This window comes from Columba livia, chromosome 10 (assembly GCF_036013475.1).
Source record: "Columba livia isolate bColLiv1 breed racing homer chromosome 10, bColLiv1.pat.W.v2, whole genome shotgun sequence".
NCBI classification, from domain to species: domain Eukaryota; kingdom Metazoa; phylum Chordata; class Aves; order Columbiformes; family Columbidae; genus Columba; species Columba livia.
Window position 1 is genome coordinate 7,578,897 of NC_088611.1, and position 22,638 is coordinate 7,601,534.

Genomic DNA, 22,638 nt, shown 5'->3' on the forward strand with positions numbered 1-22,638 from the left:
AGGGGGAAGAACGATTAGTTCACATCAATTACTAATACTCGTTTACATTTTCACTCAGGACTAAATGGCAAGCAAATGGACTGTTTGAAGCGCTGGGTTTGATCGCCTAAGAGGAGGGACTTTGCAGAGGATACCCCACAGGGAATCTCTTGGGCGTCTTTCCTCTCAGACCCTTCCCTGATATGGAACAAGGTGAAGGTGAACAGGAATCCCAGCCAGAGAGTCACGAGGACAGCAAGAGCGGCGTGAAATCCTTGCCTGGAGGAGCAGCCCACGTCAAACTAGAGATAAAAAAGCACGCAGTTACAGATGACTACAAACTCTCCAAACGGGTGCTAGGGTTAGGAATCAACGGCAAAGTGCTGGAGTGTTTCAACAAGCAGACAGGCCAGAAATGTGCTTTGAAGGTATGCAGGCTTTTTTTTTCCTCCTTATTTATAGTTTGGAGGCCAGAGCTCATTTCCAAAGCCCTGTGAAAGCTACTTGTTCTGTTGCTTATGTTTCACAAAGAGTGCTGCATGAAGAATTTGAATATGTGGAAATGTTTGCTGTTACTTACAACACTATAGTCCAAACATGATTCTTTTCCAGAATATTCTGCATGACTTTCCAAAAGAATGTTACCAGCTGTGAAATTCTCGTGTTCACATTTAAAAGACAAAAAAGTAGGGGAGAGAACAGTGTTTTGATGTGTTCTGTGAGAAATCTTGCTAGATTTTGAATGAACATATTATGCAATAATTGGGAAGGAAGCCGTTTTGGTTTTTGCACAATGAAATAGGCCTAAACTGGGAACTGTTTAAGTGTTCATTGGTCTTGAGGCTTTCTTCCCTTTGAAAACTTTCCTTAAGGGGCATTTCTAGTTGTTTACTCACTTATTCTCCTCTTTATTTTTGCAATCCATTTACTGAAGGGTATTACCTTGGAAAGCACTGATTACACCAGTATTGGCAAGTAAGTTTAGTAGATATTTATGGTTATAAGTATCACTTAAATAGATGGAGCAATAACCATTCATTAGAGAACATAAAGATTACCTGCCTTTTGCTCTGCAGCTTTTAAACGTGAAGATTTCCCTGATGCTTTTAAACAACATTGTTAGAAAAAAGCAGCTCAAATGAGAACCAGGATGGTTCTGTATGGTAAGAATGGAAATCAGCTGAAGTAATTGTCATGAGAATTACTTAAGAATGTTACTGAGTCCTTGCTGATGTTAACCTGGTTAGTTGGGATGTCTAGAAGGCTTTCAGGTACCCTTCCTTTTCTTACACCTCACACTCCGCCTTTGCTGACAGCAGGACAGATCTGCTTGTGGTCAGCTGGAAGGTCTGCCAAGTTCTGGATGTGGTCTCACCAAACTAGAACTGCTGTCCCCAGCAAAGCCTTTGTGTTTTGATAGAGCAGGCTGGAAATATCTGGTAACTTCGTGTATTGAAAAGATTTTTTAATAGAGGAACTAGAAAAGCCTATCATATCATAACATGCCAATGAATTCACGTTTCCAATGCTCTCATTTTCTTTATCACACTGGGGTTTTTTTTGTATTAGCTTCATGTAGCTGACTCACAGAAGTTTATCCTGGGGAAAGTGGAGGTTTTGGCAGGCAGACTGGAAGCACTGGGGTTCTGCGCATGCACAGGCCAGGGTTAGGATTTTGTAACTCTGAGGTGATTCATTAATTAGATCCTTCTGAAGTACTATCAACATCAATTTCTATTGTATTGTGCTGAAGGATAACAGTTAGTACTGAAGCTGTTCTGCTGGTTCTGAAGAGTTCAGCAGCATTGTTGCTGATTGTATACCATTCATACTTCAAAGGTTTCACAGTCGTAAGGGCTGGAAGCATTTTAAAATTGAAGCTGCTGTTCCAGAGAACAATCCGGTGACAACAAGTGTGTTTCAGAGCAAATTTTGTAGCTCTGGATTCAGATAGGAGATACATTCTTCTGGATACTAACATCTGTAGGATATTTTTTAAATTCAGTGGTCAGAGTTGGGGAAGGGGAGAAGAGAGAGAAAGTCGCTGTGTCCTGACAGAAGGTCCTTGGCCTGATGAGGAGGAACCTATACTAAATCCTCTAATACGGGTTTCTGTTTAGCACTGATCGCTTTGGCTGATTTTCTCAGAACCTTTTTATTAATGACCAAAGCACTACCTTCCTTCCCAAGGTGGAGCTTTATCAGTAAAGGCTAATGTATCTCTGAAATTACGTTATATATGTATTTGTCATCTTCTGCCCTTCTTTCCTCCCCCAGCTGTGGAATGTGTGTAGTTTTCTTCTGAAAGGGACAGAAATGTTAAGATGTTTATGAGTTCTCTAGGGAGTCTAAATGGCAGATAATAGTTTGCTGCTTGCGTGTATGTATTTCTCATCATTATTAGTTTAAGTGTGGAATAAAAAGTTAAATATGCAATTAAGTAAAACTAGCAGTAGCCCAGAGAGAATCCTCTGTTCTCTCCAAAGATGGTCTAATGAGAAGATTACCCAACAAGGAAGTGTAAAAATGGTGTTTGGTTAATTGGCAGGAATAGAAAGGTCTTTCCCTAGCCCTGAAGATATTTGCAAGGATGAAGATATTCAGAGGAAGGTTTTTCTGCTTGCTCTTGTGAAACCTGAACCATGCAAGTCTCAAACCTGCTCCAGATGAGACTTCGGAACAAACCATCCAGTCAAAACAATTAGGGAAAATGGACAAGAAACCTGGGGGAAAAACTGTTGATAAACAGCTTCAGTGCAGCATTCTATATGTAGGGACAACAGGGCCTTGGCATTTCTGCTTTGCCACTGCTCATACTTCCCAGGTGTGATGGTGGGGTTACCAGTCACCTTGAGGAATAGAAAGTGGAGGCTGATGAAGCTGTCACAGAAAAAGCAACTGGTCTGACAAGTAAAGAGAAATGTGAAGACTTAATTGCAAGTTAAACAGGAAAAAAGGAATGGTGGAGTATTTTTGTTTGTGTGTGGGGTTTCTTTTGTGTTTTGGTGGTGGTTGTGGTTTTGGTGTTTGTGTGGGGGTTTTTTTGTTGTTTGTGTTTGGTTTGGTTTTGGTTTTTTGTGTTTTGTTTGTTTGTTTGTTTTTGTTTTGTTTTGTGTGTTTTTTTGTTTTGTTTTGTTTTTTTTTCCTGGGGGTTGCTTGTGCAGAATAAATTGAGATCTATGTGTATTTGTGGACAAATACTTCAGGCATGAGTGTGCTCACTGTAACCTACTTCTGGGAAAGGAATAACATCACTCCTGCTGCTGAAGATAAAGCATAATAGTCTGTTCCCCTTCACACCAAACTTGCCCATTAAAGCAGCTTCTGACTTGGCAGATGGCACTGCTTTCTGCCTGCAGGTTTTCTTTTATATGGGAACAACGCCAACACAGCCAGGATCTGGATAGAAATTACTCAATGGAAGGAATTTTAACTGAGGTACTCAAAAGGGCTCAAACAGGCAGAAACATTCATCCCCAGAGCCATACGTCAGTCAAGCACTACATACAGTAATTGGGAGGTCCCCCTTGTCGTCTTTAGTCTGTATCTGTAATTGGCACTGGTTAGAATTTCACTAATCATTTTACAGTGGGAAAACAGAAGACATTCTCTCAGAGATACTGCAGAACTTCGCTATTTTCTTGAAGTATTATGTGGCTTAGTTTACTCCGTTTGGCACGGCGATTTGCTGCGGCGTGCTGTCAGCTTTGTTCCTGTTAGATTGAAATGCCACACGTGTTGCTGTCCTGCTCCAGAAAACCTAATCTGGTTACTCGCTTAGACACATAATGATGTTTTGTCCTGGACAGCACCGTTTCCAAATAGTCAGAATGCAGGAATTTAGAAAAGTAGAAGCATAACCGAAACTGCTGTGCAGGACTGTTCCCTTCTAGAAGACAACTATGTTTTGGTCTCTGCCTTACAAACAGAAAACCTTCTCAGATCTCTTTGATCCAGAAATAGCAGTCAAGTGAAGTCTAGTCACTCTTCTATTTTTATCTCTTCTTTGCTAGCCTGCCCCTTTCCGTTTGCTTTACCTTTTGGGGCTAAAATATCTTTAACATTGTCATCAGCCCGAGTGTTCTCTACTGTTTTTCACAGTCCTCCAATTTTTTTTTAGGGAGAGGAGGAGAGCAAAGTAGCTGACTATCTGTGAGGATAAATGTAGACTCTTGGGACTTGCTTCACATTAAAAAAAATCCGATATACAGTTCCTTGTTCTTTCTTCCTTTTTTTTTTTCTTGTTTTTTTTTTTTTTTTTTTTTGGCACAAATTCGCAGTAAATGTTGTCAAAAGAATGTTTCAGTGCATTTGATGACCTACTTTATTTTTATGAAAGATGATAAAAAGAGTTCAGAGTTGGGATCAAGAAGAGAGTGCTAGAGAGCATTCTGCTGGGGTATTGGGACTTGTCTACCTCTGCAGCTTCAGGATTTTGGTGGATGTTTCAGATGTAAAAACAGTGTTACATGTTGTTGGCATACTATTCACCTTCAGTAAACATATGTTGCTTCTTTCCAGGAGGAAAAAAGGAAGGATAATTCAGGCATAGCAGCAAAGCAAAGACCCTTGGCACTTCAGTAAAGCGAAGTACATTGATTATGAGTGTATTGGTAGTTTTGCTGTGAAAACCCTCCTGAATAACAGAGCAGCAGTTGCAAAGTGCTGCTCCCCTGAGCACTGTGCACCTGAGCCCTGTACTGCAGCTGCCCTCCTGTCATCTGGAACTTCTAGGTTGAGGCTGAGTGTGTATGAATGGACCTGCTAGTTCGTAGGTCTTACCATGTAGAATAAATAGGGAGTTAAGCCATGACCCGCCTCATGGAAAATGTCCTGTGCTGCCAAGTGCCAACAATGAGTGTTCATGACTTGCTGATTTGAAGACAAATAGGTGAAGCCTGGAAGTTAAATAAAGAAAAAAGGAAAGACAAAAATGAACAGGCTCCTTGCCTTTTAGATTTAAGGAACTTTTGGTGAATGATATAAAAACTGTAGAGTAGGAGGCTCTAGTGTTATTCATAAGAGTATTAGTATAACTTTGTGCTCAGAAGGAAGGAAAGCAGCTAATGGAGAAAGAAACTTTTTTGCAAAAAAGTCGTTTTCGAAATGGTTCTTTGAAACCACGCATAGGGCTGTATAGGCAGTGTTGTTCTGCTTTCTGAAGTGGAGTTGCTGTGGAGAAAGATAGTCATTCTGTATCACCTTAATTTCATTTAGTCTTGAGCTACATTTCTGATTACATTTAACAGTACATCTCATAAGCTAATTGCTGGGTAGTCTGTTTTGAGTTAGTATACCCTGAAGTCAGGTTGTGATTGCTCACAAACAGGAGGCTGTACAGTCCAAAGTATTTGTTTTGAAAGTTACTTAAATAGCTGGTACTTGAAAAATACCATATTTATTGCCTGAAATAAGATGATGATCAAGGAAAAAAATGCAGCAGTGGAGAAGGCAGTGCATACAGTGCAAGTATGGCTATTTTCAGCTGATGATTGATCATAGAATAGGAAACGTTAATAAGCCTCTTAGATGCTGTAGATTGTGATTTTAGAAGAGAATAAAATGCCAGATTAGGAGTGAAACATTTCAATATTTTTAGAATAAGGAAGAATAATGTACTAAGCTAGAACTGTGGTGGGAATTCAGGGGAACTAAGTGTAATTGTTGGTTATGTTTTGTGCAGGATGAAGGAGCTCTTGCTTTACTGCAGTGATTGTACGCTTCAGGAGGAAATAAGCACTTTCTAGTGAAGTATTCTGTAGTTCCCTCTTACCTACCTATTTATACTAGTTTATCTCATGCTACAGTAAGTTTGATGTCAGTAACACAGCTGAGTATGAGTAATAAAGCTATGTGTTGTAGATCAAAGCCAGATACAGCATAGAATGAATATGAGTTCAGAAAAGTTCTGGCAGCCCCCAGTGTATGGAGAAGCACCTAAAATATGGATAGCATGAGACTGGTCCTTGAATTTTATCCTTCAGTACCAATCTTGGTAAGTATTACGTAAATATGCATAAAATACCTAAAATAACATTCAGTCGATTTAAAAAGTGGGTCGTTTCTACTGCTTCAAAAATTGTTTTTAGACCAGTGAGTCATTCAAGACCTCAGTCTTTCAGCACTTCATACGTATTTGGGCCAGAATGGCACCTTCCGGAGTGTTGGTTGGACTACTTAATTTACAAAAGGTGGAATTTATCAATTTACTTTGAAGGTCTGACATTCTTAACTGGTCTGCTCCCTACAATACAGCAGGACACAGGACCTGCTCCTGAAATACAGCAAATAAAAAAAGGGGGGGGGGGTTGGTCCAAAATAGTAAAACCACGTGTAGTAAATTTTTACTAGTTTCAGTGGCAGTTCGTTAGGGCTATAAAGTTCAAATAGTATGGCAAATGTGATTACCCATTAAGTCATCTTGAAAAAACCACAAAACTGCGTTGATGCTGCTTTGCGCCTTCCGTGTTCTCTTCCAGTCTACTAGCAAGCTGGCACAAGCCATTTCCCTGCCTTGTGTAGCAGCAAAGTTCAGGAAGATCAGAGTTCCCCTGCCCTCACCTAGGTTCAAAGTTCTTAGAAAGTATAACAGATAGGTGTCTTATTTCAACTGCAAGGAAGGTACTTAAAGGAAGAGCATGTGTGCGTGTTGGTCAGACATGACTAATCACTCGACACCCTCTTTGGACCAGAAGACCCTTCTCTTTGTCTCTCCCTCTTCCCTTTAGAGTTTAAATCCTTTTATTAAAGTAAAACCTCGCTGATTCCTGCTAGCTGGGAGTCTCATTACAGATAACTGGATTTTGCAGATCAGCTTTAGTGCAAGGGAACGACAAGCAAGAATTTTAAAGTTCATTTATAAGACAAGTATACTTCAACTTCATTTACCTATGGTAATACCATCTAGAGCAGGGCTGTCAAACTCATTTTCAGCGGGGCCACATCAGCCTCGCGGTTGCCATCAAAGGGGCGAATGCAATTTTAGGCCTGTATAAATGTAGTAGTTACATTTGCCCCTTTGAAGGCAACCGCGAGGCTGATGTGGCCCCCGCTGAAAATGAGTTTGACAGCCCTGCTCTAGGGAGATGCCCAAACTGGAAAAACCTAATGACATGTTCTGTGATTCGAGAAGAATCAGGGCCACACCTGATTCTTGGCTTACATGTGTCTTTTTTTCCTTAGTGTATTTTTCCTTGTCTGTGGTAGCTCCCTGTGTAAGAACAGCCTGGTCTGAGAATAAACGACTTTTTGTGATAGCTTGCTGCCAGTTAAGTCTCAACAGAAAAGGGTATTATCTTCATACTGTGATAAATTGGTGGGAAGCATAGAGAAGGAAGATGTCACTGTCATTAGGAGAAAAAGCCAAAGTGAATTTGCGAAAGTTAACGGATTAATCTCTTGCAGATGAAGACTGCTTTGTGTATACAGTGATTTTTTTTTTTTTTTAAAGATGCAATCACTGATTTATTTATGTAATCATATGTAGCATTTTGCAGCCCTAAATGTTTTTGCAGTTGCTATTTGCTTGACCCTCAAAAAGTTCTCATTTCTCATATGACGTGTGCGTATTTCCTTGTTATGGAATTTTTCCACGTTAAATATGTCTTTAGAATGCCGGACTTGTAGGATGGTGTGTAATATTCTAATAGCAACAGTACAGCTGTCTGCACAGCTATCCCCAGTTCTTTGGGTACCATGAAGTTTGAACTATTTGCATTGTGGCTCTTAAACTGTAGAAAGACATGGTGACATTCATGAAATGGAAGATGGCAGAGATGTGGCCAGTGTTAGAGCTGGAGAGTAAACGACCTGTTTAGTTAATTGGAAAACTATAAGAACTTCTTTCCATCATCACCAGTGAAAGCTGCTGGTGTGGTCTGTCTGGATTAGAGTCTATAGACTGTGTGGATTGTGATATTTTACACAGGCTTCCTAAGTACTTAAGATGATTCAAAGCTCCGTAAATGAGATTAAGCTGTAATGCTCCAGAATTTTAATACTTCAGGAGTGATGGGGGAGAGGATTCTTGCTCAGCATGTAAATCACGCGTGGCCTCCTAGTTCCTGAGTCTTTGTAGTATATGGCACTGAAGCTTTCATGGCCTGTTTTAAGAGAAAAAGCAAATGTTAAATTTGTGTAAAATTAACTTTTCCTCTAGAAAAGTTTACTTGCTGAACTTTTAAAATAATCCTGAATGTGCCATCTTTACAAGTAATTTCAGATGTTTTGGCTAAGGAGCCGATCTTATTAAAGTTGCACCATTCACAAATCTTACGTCTTGCCAGTTCAAACTCTGTCTCATCTCCATGGGCTTTTTCTCAGGATTATTTATTTTTTCTTGAATACTCTGTTAAGTACGCTGGTGTTGCAAGTGACAGGCCCTAAGGCAGCTCCTGGGATCTGAGTCAGCCAGGGCTGAGCACAGATTTATTAAGCCCATTGTAAGGGGAGAGCTCAGAAAAACTTTTTGTGTTTGTTTTTTTTGGACGGCACTTCTAAAATATATAAACTGGAAATGGCAGGGTGTCGAGTGACTCATGTTCTTCATCCACAGAACTTTCTTGTGTGGTGAAATTTTGGCCGGGGTGAGTAGTTTGCCTAGGTGTGAATCAGCCACAAGCCTTTATGAAAGCACTTGAGCAGTGATTTGTAACTGCAGTTGGTTTCTGTTATGCTGTGGGGTTGATTTGGGTTTTGTTTTCGAAGGAGAGCAGTTGAAAACTAGATAGGGAGCAGCCGCCTCACACACCTGTGTCCTTCGTGGGACTCCTGTGTACTCCTTAGCACCAAATCTACCACATATTTCAGGGATGAAGAGTCCTTAAAATGCCATTTGTAGTGCCACAAGGCCTGATGTTTGGTCCTGCCGTAGCTCTAACGACAAGAAATACTCTCCTATGCTTGCTTTGTTTTTAACCAAAAATGTATGTATGTATGTATTTTTCCTGTAAAGGATTGATTTCTCTCAGGGCCCTATTCCATTTTCCCACATGTTGCTTTTAGTCAATGTGGCATTGTCAGAAGCAGACTGGTTTCCACAGCAACGGAGTTGTGAACACCAAAGATGTCAGCGCTCCAAGGTAGGGAGGGGAGGGGAGGGGGCTGCATTTTCTGGCTCAGTTGCCTCCCCACGGTAGAGGCCCTTGCTGCAGCCACTACAGTACAACGGCTCCATTGTCTTTGTGAAGAGTAAAGGCCTTCCATTTTGTTCTACTCTTTGCTTTCCAATTAATTTACAGTCAAAATTTGACACTTGGGAGGGCAACGAGGCTTGATGGTTCCTTGATGCTTAGAAGCTTCCTGTTCTTTCAAGCCCTGTGTTCTGAAAGGTGCTGCCCTGGTGTCTGTTTTTTAAAGATCATTTCTGTGAACAGAATAGCACTTGCATACATGCAAAACCTGTAGCAGTGAGTTTGCGATAAAGGAGAGTAGAGCGCTTTTCTTTTTGACTCGTGTTCAGTGTCTGCTTATGGATGAGAACATGAAAAATGATCAGTCCTTTTATCTTGTCCAGTAATGTGAAACTTGCTCCAATTAAACTGCTAGCATGGGTTTTCTGAGGCACTCGTCCCCTTAGGGTGGGAAATAAGCCTTGCTCCTACTGACCTTGGAAAATTGCATTGTTTAAAAGTATTTTCTAATACATAGTTAACCTGTGAAATTCATTTGCCTCAGGAGGTGCCTGGTACTGATGCTGAGAAGATCTTGAGAGGAAAAAAGTGCTTCTCTGAGCGTTGCATGTGTGAAGAAACACTCTAGTTTCAATATACAATACGAATTTGGCTGTGGCCTTCTATAGGCTGTTGTTACAACTTATAATTACAAAACTGTCAGAATAAGTAATTTAACTTTGAGCTTCAATAGGCATCTTATTGCTTGTCTTGTGTTAAGTGTATTGCTGGTGCAAGTGTAAAAGGAGAGGGAGGTGGAGCTTCGGTCTCAGCTTTGCAGCTGGTTGTGGCTCTGGGTAATGCCCAGCACTTGCATAATAGCTTCATGTAAAAATGTGTCATCTTGGGCAAGTTGTTCTTGTCTAAACTAGAGTGTAAACTTAAATAGCCCTTCCGAAAAATCAGTTTCACTTTATATATATATATATATATATTTTTTTTTTTTTCCTTGTCTCTTATGAAGGGCAGGGCGGAAAAGCCCTTTTACCAGACTTGGCCCATGGAAATGCAAACAGTGCAATGTTGTTGAAACTTCAGGCACCTTCTGCTGCTTATTTTCACCTTTAATACAAATTATGTTAAAAGGCAGCTGCTGGAGGCACTTAAAAGCAGAAGCTGAAGCTTTAGAGAAAAAAAAAGCTCAAACTCTCTGAAAGGCAGTGTGTTGTCTACTGGAATTAGGTGTTTTGTTGGGTTTCTCAGATTTAGTTGGGTGTTTTTTCAGTTGATTTTCTTGGTTTGGAAACCTACAGAGTAGCATCTCACAGGATTTCCAGCACCAGAGTACAGGGAAACAGACTGACAAAGTGAGAGTGGTGAATGAGGAAAGGTCAATTAATTTAGAAACAGTCTCACTTCTGGTGGATTGGTATCAAGTGGAATTTTCCTCCAGTCGCTCAGCTCTGTAATAGCTTTTTCCTGTTGCTGAGATGCTGTGATTAAAGGCCTCTTGAGGGCAGAGGGAGCGTGAGAGTGACTTTTAGTTCCAGTTGCATTTCAGAAATCCGGATTGCCAGGCACACCTCTGTGTTGGCAGGTGAGTGTGAGCGTCTTGGCTTGGGCAGTTACTGTTGAGAAATGGGATATGACACTCAAGATCCACAAAATCCAACCTCTTGCTGCAGCAGGAAGTAGGAGAAAACAGCAATGTACATTATTGATAAATGACTTTATACAAAAGCAATTAATTCTGAGTCTTTGCCACCTCTCTGCTGTCTGAATCACTGTTGTGGAGGTGTGAGGGAGGGTGAATGATTGCAGTGTTGTGTGTTTGTGCACAAAAGCCAAGTCTCATGGGGGAAATATGGAGAAAGGTGTCACAATTGTTGGTTCAATAAAACATCCAACACAGCAATAATAAATTTTTCTTAAATCAAAATACCCCAGATTGGTCGTTGGTATCTGTGACAGTCTTGATTTTTGTCACTATGAGCCAATAACTGTGTAGGACTGTGTAATTTAAAAACTAGAGCACCGTGCATCCTACAGGCAAAGAAGTGTTTGCAGGAGGGCAGTTTTGGAGAAGAAGGGTGGCTTGAGCTGGGAGCCTGGGCAGTCAGTGTGAGCAGGGGCGGTGGGATGGGAGAGCACCTGGGACACTACTGGATGGGGAGTTTCTCGTGTCATCTGTCCCATCTATCCCAAGCATTAAAAGTTCTGAGGGGACTGGTGTTCCCTAGTTTTGTTTATGTAAGCCTTTGAACATCTGAGCCCATTCAGTGTGCTATGACTTGGTATTGTGTCCTGAACAACTGTTTTCTTAGGCAAGTCATGTGTGCTCCAGATCTGATTTCTTCATTTCTGCTTTTTGAGGGTGCTCTGACTCTGCAAACCGAAACAGTAATTTCTGTCTTAAAATTGATCTACTGAGCTGTGTTTGAGCAAGTTAAAATAGAGATGACTTGGTAGGGGACGGTATTGTTGATATCACAGCTGGTCACCAAGTTCTCATGCGTACAACACACCACCTACATCATTGAGGAACATTGCACTGTTTCATATTAAAAATGAATAACGCTTATGTGTTCCATCTTCACTGGTTTCCTGCTGTGTAGGGGATTACCAGGAGACAACTGCCTGTCATTTCTCCCTGCCTTATGTGCAAAAGAGCATTAAATGCTCATTCTCTTTGGTTGAGATTAGCACTGTTAGTATATTATTAAAATGCATCAAGGTTCTGTTTTATGATTGCTTCTTATTACCCAAAGGTTATTCACCTGCTCTGAAGAACAACATCTTTCACAGCTCCCTGGAACCTCAGGTTTTTCATAAGAGTTCACCAGGGTAGAGCTCCCCCAGCTTCAACTATGTAACTTGAACCAGTTTGAAGGAGGAATGACTTTTCTAAGGTGGTGACCCTGGTGAGAAACCAGGCTGAACTGAGTTGTCTTAAGCTGTCCAAGATTTCAAATAATACTTTAACTTTAATTACAAAATTAAATTAACTTTAATCAAGATAGCTTACACTGTCATAGCACATTTGATCTAAATCTGCAAGTTATTCATCTAAATACCTTATACTTTTGGACTGTAGTCAGTCTTTAGATTCCTGTGCACGTTTTGTTGCACGGTCATATAGAAGTCTTGGCGGATGTTTTGCATCTCAGCTTGCATCTGCATGGAGTGATTGGTGTTCCTGCTACAAAACTCATGGGGATTTTCTTCTTTTCTATTTGCTTTTTAAAAATGGGTAAATTAAATTTATAAAGCATTTTCCTAAACAAATAAATAGAATCCTATGCAGATTCTGAGCTGTGTGTGTTAGTATGTATTAGTCACTAATTACTGCCACTGAGACATCAGGAATAATGATCTCCTTTCCAGTTCAGTATGACTGATTACCATTAATGGTTTGTAGCTGACTGCTTGTTTTGTAGGGAATATTTCTAGGGAGTCCACAATCGGTATTCCTGGGACCTCTGACATCCTCCTCCATGCTTGGGAGAACTTCATCTGCAAACACTCATGGTTTTGTGCTTTCTGTCAGTTTGTTCCACGCTTTTTAACTTTTTTCTTCTGTGTAATCAGGGCAGAAGTCGATTCTCTTCTCTTCCACCCCCACTTTTTTCTGCTATTCATTCTCTGGAAGGATTACATTTTAACTGCTAAATGTCAGTAAATGTCATTTTTTCCTTCCACCCCAAAACTTCCATTTTATTATTAAAAATTATATGAGGGGAAAGTAATCTAAGACCTAACTTTTTGAAATTTTTCCCCTTTTCTTCTCTGGGATCCATTTAGCATTGCATAAAGAAAATATAGAAACCATACTTCTGATATTTCTGCAGTATGATTAAATTTGCTGTTAATCTTTCTCCAAAATACTAAACTTGGAGTTTTCAGTGTCTAATTTTTCATTTAATAAGGCATACCATTTAAGAAGGTGAAAGTGAAATTGCTTTAATAGTTGAAATGTTCCCCCATTAGTTTTTATCGATTCCTAATTTATTTCTTTTTTTGCTAGTTATATAGAAATAGAAGCTCTGGTATATTATTTGCATGTTTTTCTGAAATCATAGTGCTTGTTAGCACAAAAGAAAATACATTGTTTTGCCCTTTGCATGTTTGTATATGTCTTTGCTTGAGAACACGAGAGGCAAAATTTATATTTTTTAGAAAAAGGGGAACAAATAAACATTAATTACTTGGAACTGTAGCTCACTAGAGGCTTGTTAGCAACCACAAATATACAACCAAATCAAACTTGTAGGATGAGTAACTAAAACAAAAACATTAGATTCCTTTCTGCCTTTTTTTCTGAAAAGTCTGTTGGAGTTTGGCTTGAATTAAGAATGGAGTTTTGGCCTTGTATTTGTTTTCTCACTGACTGTGAAAATAGAAGTCAGTAAGCATTGCCATTTTCAGGAAATATTCAGGCTTCCATGCATGATATAAATCAAGGATGTAGAAAAAAGTAGCCCCAAAATAGATGGCATGATACTTCTACAGTTCAATATAACTGCACTGTAACTGTGCTTCTGGTGACCCTACAGTAACCCAAGTTTCTGTCATTTAACACCAGGCCCATGAAGTCTTTGTTCCAATTTCAACACTTGCATTTTCCTGTCTATGCACTCAGGATCATAATTTGCATCTTAAAATCTGCCAGATGTGTGAGGAGAAAAATTTGGATGTATGAGGATTTAACTCAGCAGAATATACCAGATTTTACCTAGTTACTTTAAGTGCTCCTATGGGAGACTTGGAGAAGCTATGAGGTGTGTTTACCCTATACTTACACTATTTGGCCAAAGTACTGTTTACATGCAATTGTTACTTTTACATGCAGTTTTGAAAGGCTTGGGGAGCTGTCCCCTGTGCCCGCTCCCTGGGGGCTGCAGGACAGCGTGTGTGTCACACAGAGCTGGCCTGGGGTCAGCGGCACAGTCCCTGCCCCAGAACACCTCCTGGGAACGACAGGCTTTGGTTGCATCCGAACACGCGACTGCTCCGGATGAGTGTGTCTGCTCTCCCAATGCACGTTTTCCTTAATACACAGTCAGATAAATCTTCCAGGGTGGCATGTCCTCTGCCACCTCCCAAATGGCTTCTCTGGTGAGGTGACCCAGGTACAAGGGCAGGAACAGGAAAGTTGATAGGGGTGATATGGGACGATGACCCCACAGATAAGGATGTGCCCGAGTCAAGCTCTTAGTGTGAGGCTTGTGACCTCCAGTTGAATACAGGCCTCACAGACTGTAGTCTCCTGTAACCTGAAGTTACAGCATCACATTCTGTGCCAGCACTAACGATTTATGTAGTGTCTGTAGCTGATGGGGAAAACACGAGCCAACTGTTAGCAGTGCCTTCCAGAAAGCCTGGCTGCTCCGAGAGCTGCTTCTGTGTGTTGTACATCAGCCTGCATCCCCATTCTTGCTGTTGCTGTTGAATTGGGGTCTCTCTGCTGGAGGAAGAAATACAAGCATTAAAAAAACCTAGCACAGAATTGACCAAATACTCTCAGACTTCTTTAGCTTGACTGTGTTTAAAAGCCTGTTCCATTCTTAAAATGTAATTTGTTGTTAGTTGCTCCAAAAGTGAGGAAGATTGAAATAAGTATCTCCTAACTTCAGCCATTTTATTATTAGTTTGAAATGGGCGAATAGGAGGCAGCAAATTACTTATCCATAGACTGTGTACAGTAGAGAAGTAAGGCATGCAAGTGATCCAGTATTGCCCAGTGGAACTGAGGAAAATAAAAACAACTAATAAGTATACAGAGGTTGAAACACAGAGATAATGACCATTGCAGAAAGAGGAGAGCAATTGGATAAATGAGTCTAAGAATTATTTATTTTATGATTTTAATTAAAATAAACAAAGATCAGAATGGTAGAAATTTTTTTTTTTTTTTTCTTTTTGAAGTGGCACAATTTTGTGCAATATAACACTGAAATAACGATGATGCCAAGTTTTGATCATTGAATTGAGCGGGCACTAATAAAGTTAAAAAGTCTTTTATTCAATTCTTTAGTTCTTTGCTATTCCCAGTCATCTTAGAAAAATGAGGCTGAATTTGAACAGAGCAAGTGATGAAGTTAAAGATGCTGATGGTTGTGTTAAGTTTTTGATTCGTCTGGTTTCATAAATGATTTTCAAGTAGAGGTAAAATTTGCAGAATAATATCAGAGTGAAGTAATCAATATGATGTTACAAAATCAGAATGAAGTGGAAGATGTAGGATGTAGCTCTCCAGAAGCAGACAGAAGTAAAATGTTGAGAATGATGCAGACTTACACTTGAGTACAAGTTTATTCCTTTTGGGGCTTAATTAATGACAGCATAGCAGCACATAAACAAACATGCAGCTGCAGTGGGAGACCCTCAGTTACATTTGGTGCATCAGGTTTCATCTGATTTGCTACAATGTGCTGGTGTGTGAAGTGCATAGTGTGGATGGGACTGCTGCTTGCACCCTGCAAGTTTCAGCATCCTGACAGATCCTGCCTGTTAAGAAAGACAGGGAAACATCGACTATCTGAATTGTTCCAAGCGTAGATCGTTCTGGATAATGGGTGTTTGCAAGGGTGAGCAATGATGAAAGCTGAACATATATGATCTGAAGACAGCATCGGGAAAAGGCATATCAGATAAAATACTGATTACATTTTTTGATGCAATTAGTTTTTCAGGCAGTATCAGAATTAATTGTGGAGAGAAACAAAAATAACCACCGAAGTCCTTGTCCTTGCTCAGGCAACATATCTGTTAAGAGAGCTGTTTATCTTAGTGAAGACATCAGGACTGTGACTAATGTGATCAATCTCGTGTAAAAAGGAAAAAATAGCTGTCAGGAAAAATGATGCTATTGTGAGGTCAATGCTGTGCGTGCTCTTATCAGGGAACCCTTCTGTGCCTCTGGAAAGACCCAGCACCGGGCTGGAGACAGCCCTGGCCTGCGGGCCGTGCTGGGGGCTCAGCGTCCTGCTGGGGTTGCCTTGATCTACACGCCTCTCTCATCTTCATATTCCAGCAGACTTGAGGGATGGTATTTCCTATGCTGAACAGAAGTAGTTTTGCAAGAGTCTTTTTTGCAGAAAATTTTCAACCCTTTCCAGTAATAAGACTAGAGGAAACAATTGTTTTGCCCTCATAAAATATAAATTATGTTTCTAGTGATTTGACTGTTACTTGGATTTTATTGAGGGGTGATTTTTTTTTCCCTAGGAATGCCTTGCCCTGTCACCCTAAAAATCATCCCAAGTTCAGCCTAATTCTAAGTCTTTAATGGTCAGTAGAGATGTATTCAGTTTTAGCAGCTGACTTTCCCAAAGGTGTGTTTGCACTGGGCAGGCCATGGACTGCAGCAGAGCCGGGATCTTCCAGGGTTTGAGTCACTGTGCTACTGAAATCTGTCCCAGCTCTGGACACAGGTACTAAGAGAAGCAACCTCTAGTGTGGCCTTTGGCTCTCTCACTGTCTCCAAAAGCACAGTGGAACAGAGATCTGCTGGGTACCGGCAAAGAGAATGGGGAGCAGAGAAAGTGGGGCCTGGATGTGGTAGAGAAGGAGATCTGAGGAGGCATTGCTGGAGGAGCAGGCTGGATGCAGAGACAGGAGCAGTAAGATGATAGATGGGGAGCAGAGGGTCAAGGCTGAGTTTGAACGAGGGGCCCCAACAGGCAGAGACAGGGAGCTGCGGGTTGGAGAATGGGGAGGGGAAAGAAAAGTAGCTGGAGTCTGGGGTTTGGGGGTAAAGAAATGGAAGACCACAAGAACCAAGGAGGAGCTAACTCTGGTGTGCTATAAGAGTTTCAAGGGGTTGGAAAATAATTTGTTGGCCCATGAGGCTTGGGATGGGATAGGATGAAGGCAAAGGGTCAGAGGTGGAGATAGGACCAGCAGGAGGGTTTGTTTTTGCGGGAGATAAATAGAAAGCTGTCCAACACAGTGCTTACCCCTCCAGGCAGGACTGCATCCCAGAATCTCCTAGTTTCCTTGTTTCTCTCCAGGCATCGAATAGCTGTAAAACTCATTGGTATAAACGTTTTACACCCTCTTGTTTATTCACGGTTGTTATATTCGATGTTATTGTCAGTTATTACTACTTTAGCTAACTGGCAGAGGTCTGTGCAGTAGATGGTGTGCTGTAACCCTGCAGATAGGTCATGAGGGATATCAGTATGAAGATGTGTGAGGGGATTTGTTATTTTCAGGGTTGTTTTGCTATTGCTGAAAAAAAAAACACACCACAAAAACTAGACAATGTCACATACACACAACTTCTTCCTAAAGTAGCAGTTTTGAATTGGGAAATTGAGCATTCGCATATAATAAATGTCAGGATCCTTGCTATGTATACATTCTGACTATCTTGCACTCGGTATTTGCTGCTGTACATCAGCCTTTTTTAGTGCACAGGCAAAATTATTTGATTGTTACATGATTGGTTTCAGTAGCGGTTTCGTTGTCATTGTTCAGCACATGGATCATGCTTCTTTACATCAGGTTATTCTAGACCTACTCTGAAAACAGGCTTTTTCATTTCTTCCTGGTTGTGATTTGTGGTCTCTTCACTGTAATGCCTGGATCACTGTTACTTTCACAATATTGCTTTAAGATAAATTTTTATTGTCCCTACTCCACATATGGGGAGGAGAGGAATAAGGTAGCCTTTTGAGAGTAAAGTTATCCACTGAATTTTGGGATCTCCATTTGAAATATCTGGGATGAGGGTGGTTTGTTTTTTGGATCCCTCTCCACTATTCCTCAATGTACTTAGGAGCAGATCGCACTTGGAATTTAAGCCAAGCTTTTTAAACCCAAGCTCTGTTACAGCTGGGGATACCCAGCAGTTTTGCAAATGAGACTGCAGTTCTGGCTTGTAAGAAAGGAGGTGCAGGCAGTTAGTGGCTACCAGTTTGGCTCAGTGGGCTTCCGGAGCATTGCAGAAGACATCAGAAAGGGACAAAAGTAGAATCCAGATTTTTGAGAGTGGTGTTCAGCTGTGGTAACCACAAGACCATTCCTACGTTACATTTTCCAGTTTATATGTAAAATGCAGAGGAGGTGGGAGAGGCTACAGATAGCAGTTCCTGTAACTCTGCCATCCTGATGTGCATCCCAGTCAGGTTCAGGTTGTGCTCTGACTGTTTTAAGCATGAAATTGAAGAGAGAGGAATAGTGTATAATAATATTGTGTTTAATACATTACATATGAAGAGAGCAATATTCAGTTACTCAGGCACCTTAATCATGGAATTAACTAATGTTAGAAGGACTGAAATGGCAAGTTTAGTTGTATTATGAAATCTGTGTTTTGTTAATTACCACAGAGGCCTGTTGATAGCAGGAAGAAGATAGGCTAATGTTTTGTTGTTTTTTTTTATCTGCAACATTTGATTTATTACGTATTTATTGAGGAGGTATTAAATGGTTCAGAGAAAACAATTTAGAGAAACATCAGAATGATGAAATTGCTAAGTTATGCTGTATGCACAGAATTTATACTATCAGGATTTATCACAGCCTCTGTCATCTCTTTGTTGGAGGTTCTCAAGCAGTTTGTGCCAAAAGCACCCTGTTGCAGTAAAATAGGAGGAAAGTGACACCCAGAGAGAGTTTTTGTCCAAAGAGAAGCGTCTCACCTAGAAAAGGATCTGAGATCCCCCAGCACAGTCCCTTAATGGCAGGAGCATAGGATCTTAACCATGCCATAGCAGTTCATATAGGCAATGCGTATGTGAATTATTCTGTCAGAAAAATCTGTAGTGTAACCTTACAGGCGCTTTCCAGGGCCATAAGCTGCAGCAAACTTGCAGCCTGTGCAACATGTAAAGACTGTATCACACAACAGCTCTCAATAAACACTTCTTAGAAATTCAGCTGCTAGTAGGGTTATTTTTACTTCTACTATCAATCACTTCCAATAAAGTGTCACTATTCTTCCTCACTTTCACTGAAGCCTTTTCAGTGAAAACTGCAACCTGGGCCTTGCCTGCTTTACTGCTGATTTTTTTTTGTTGTCAGGAATGTGCAAAGAGGAAGATTCAGCTTTCATTTCTTTTTCTTCACTTTGTTTTACAAAAGTTACCTCATTTGCCTAAACTGGATCAGAACTTCTTTTCCAGGTGCTTCGAGGTGTGTGTAGCAGTTAAAACAAACATTGCAAATGCTCCTGGTAGGAAAATAAGCTATATAGGCTGCATTTTCCCTTGGAATTTTTAGTGGTAGGAAAATAAGCTATATAGGCTGCATTTTCCCTTGGAATTTTTAGTGGCATGGCTTTGACAGTTTAGCCGTGTAGGAGAATATTAATGTATCTGCAAAATCCAAACATCGCTTGGAGTTTTGAAACCTACAGCCCTGTGTGTTCCGAGCAGTGACAACAGTCCGTATAAGGGTATTACAGGAGAGACAGGAGGCTTGACAGAGGGAGGGAAGACACAGGATCATTGTGCATGTGATGTCTGCTTTCTTTCATGTCTTAAATTGGTAGGACTACCACAGCGAGCTTCTGTGCTAACTCAACCCAGATAATGTAAACTTGAATACAGGATGTCTGAGCTAAAGGTGCAATAAATAATAAAAACACACTGAACATAATAGATTATTGATAATACGGAAATCTATGGCAACAGTATTTATAGGCTAACAGCACAGAGATTGCCAAAGATAGGAAGAGAAGTGTGATTGTACACTGGCTGTCCTGAATTTTGGGACAGGCAATAACGAATGTTTTTCAGAAGGTTTGCGTAGTCAAAAGAAAAGATGTTATCAGATGTGGACTAGGTAAAATCTGGACTGAGGAGTAGCGCAAGAATCTACAACACTGTGTTTATAATCTGTAAATCTCTAATCTTTAAATTTGATAGTATCTTTGCAGAATGTAACCTTCAAAGTTCATCTTTGAAGTGTCAGAGAACACTGCTGGATCCTGGGATTTAAATATCTTTCTCTCTTTGGCTTCTGCCAGGTATTTGTTGCATTTTGTACCTTTTGAAAGGTATGTAAGAAAACTGGATGGCTGCATCTATGACCGAGCAAAGCTGTTGCATGTCTTGCGAAATAACAGGGGATTCCTGGCCAAGGCCTGTGGGGTTGTCAAGGGGAACAGAGCTCAGAGTGAGGTAGCATTTATTGACAAGCTTCCAAAGACATGGAGCCTGTGCAGCTTTAAAAGTTGCAGTCAGGTCTTTTTTGGGCAGACCAAGAGGTGGGATCATGGGTTGTGGCTAAATGTCACAATTCCAAGTTTCCAGATGTGTCTTTAAAGGAGGATGGTGAGCTCTGTTGGTAGCTTCATTTGATGTACATTCTTGGATTGTTTTTTGTTTAGTTTAGCTTCCCTAAATGTTTGTTTAATTAAAATCTGAAGTTGAATGCTTTGTAACATTTAATCAGGTTTGTAACTGCTGAGTGAGTATGGGTCTCTCTTCAGCTATACTGACCCTATCTTTTAGGTTGGTTGTCTTATTTTTTTTTTTCTTTTTGATTATTGTGGTGTAGCCAGAATTGAGGTCACCAAAAATATGCATGTGCTTAGTCATCTGAGTAAGCATCCAGACTTCAGTCGTGTTTCTGCAGCCAAGCCTTATTCCATCTTTCTCAAAAGGCAAGAGAATTTTTCTTTCTGATGCAGAGGCTGAAACCGCCTTTATTAGAAATTGCCTTGGTAAGCTTGTTGCAGAGTTATGAAAAGGCTTCACTTTCGTATTCCAAGTCCCAAGTTCTCGTGGTCTTTTCACCTAAGGCTCACAGGGATAAATGAGCGAGACAGGCATAGGTATTTATGGAGCAGTCCTTTGGGAAGTGAGCAATAATATTTTTCCAGTAGTGCTTGCTGTGTCTGTGTATGTTCTAGAAATGAGGTGCAGCTCTCACATGGCATCCCCCAGAGACCCTGTGGGAGTCCTGGTGTGCAGCTCTCCAGTTCTGCCAGCATTTCTGAAACTTGTCTTGGGGGCGTCTTGTTTTCTCAGACTCTTCCGAATCCCCCTTGTGCTGCATGTAATGAGTGCATGTACCCCGAGCAGGTTTCCTGGCTAAGGCTCACCTTTTCCTTTCTTTTGTGATAATTGTTTTCAGAAATACTTCCCTTAAAACTGAACAGGAAATGGTATTTTGACTGCATGAAAACTTTATCAAATACAAAAATGTGTATTCCCCGCATTTAGAAACACCCAGGAACCTTTAAAACTCTTATGAGAAATGAGAATAGCCACACCCATCCCAAAATAGACAGTGGTTCCCACTCAGATGGGATCTGAGAAATTCAGGGGCATGTCCCTGCTTTGCTAACTTGTGTTGCAGTAGGGGAAGCAACTGTGGAAGACATAGCACAATGTAGGCAAGCAGAGGGTTCTCTGTAAGAGCTCACATCATGAAGTTGAAGACCCTGATCTGCTTCAGGCAGAGCAAGGATCTGCAAGTAGATTTCTGCACCCAAATGTAATAGGCAAATCAGCTGTTGGTTATCTGATATGTAACTGCAGGGTCTCTCCGTGGTTTTGAATGGTGATTTTGTCCAGGACCTAAGAATGCTTTTCTACCCGTCTGTTGTATATTTTCATGTGGAAACTTTTAGTTTTGACTAAAATAGTTCTAATCTTGCAGTTGGGAGATACAGCTAGTGATGGATTGTGAGTTCTGGCAGAGCACATTCAAAATACCACAGCTTCTTAGTTTAGAATAGTCAACTGCTAAGAAGAAACTGAAACTTTGGGAGCTTTAAGGTTGGATGCGTTAAGGTTTGAAAAGTCGCCAGATTCTGCAGTAGTTGGTGTCATCATTTAGTATTAAGAAGTGTTTTGAAAGTGATCGCATTTGACCCGGTTGGGCTTGTAATGCATAGTTGTGTGATGAGAACGATGTATCACTGTCTGGATGTTCTTTCACCAGACCTTCAGGGAATTCTCCTTCACTCAGAATGAGAGTCAAGAAGCTTGTGGTGGTGGGGATGCTGGGGTGCTCTTTTGAGCTGGGCTCTTGCTGGTTGTGAGCAGCGCTTTTAACTTCCATTGGTAACTAATGGGAGGCAGGACAGCTGCAACTGTGCCTGTGAATTTGGACAAATAACCCCCTGCTTCATCTTATGGCTCATGATTATCAAATGGTAAAGACAAACCAAGAGATGGTTTCTAAAGGTTTTCAAAGTGGCCGCTGCTTGGAAAAGTGTTATGTGACCATATATAAATAAATACACAAGCATTTTTGATGATAAGGGAAGGATTAACCCCTGAAAGTTGAAATCGCCACCACCTGACAGGTCTTGGACAGAACCCTGCATATGAAGCACGTATCATCTAGGTCTTATGGAGTGCTGCATGATATTAAAAATCTGCAAATTTCTCTTACCCTTCCTGTCTCCACTTGGGGATCTGTCTTCCCAGCTGATGGGAAGAGTGTCGCAGCTGAGCGCCTTCTCCCCTGCTCTGCTGAGAGACCAGCCGCTGCACAGCTCACTCAAGCTGTTTCTCTGTTAACCTGGCTTTAGTGTGGGTATATTTTCCTGATTCCCTGATGTGTCATGTCTAGGAGAATTACACCG

The 22,638-nt window shown here is 40.8% G+C and overlaps 1 protein-coding gene across 5 annotated transcripts in view; it reads left to right on the plus strand.

Moving 5' to 3' along the window:
* Positions 1–22,638, plus strand: part of MAPKAPK3 (MAPK activated protein kinase 3) — a 108,011-nt gene that overhangs the window by 59,358 nt on the left and 26,015 nt on the right. For all 5 annotated transcript variants that reach the window (XM_065075247.1, XM_065075245.1, XM_065075244.1 and 2 more), the window contains exon 2: positions 59–407. In XM_065075247.1, coding sequence (XP_064931319.1) covers positions 183–407 — 225 coding nt within the window. In that variant the 5' untranslated portion in view covers positions 59–182. The remainder of the gene's footprint in view (positions 1–58; positions 408–22,638) is intronic.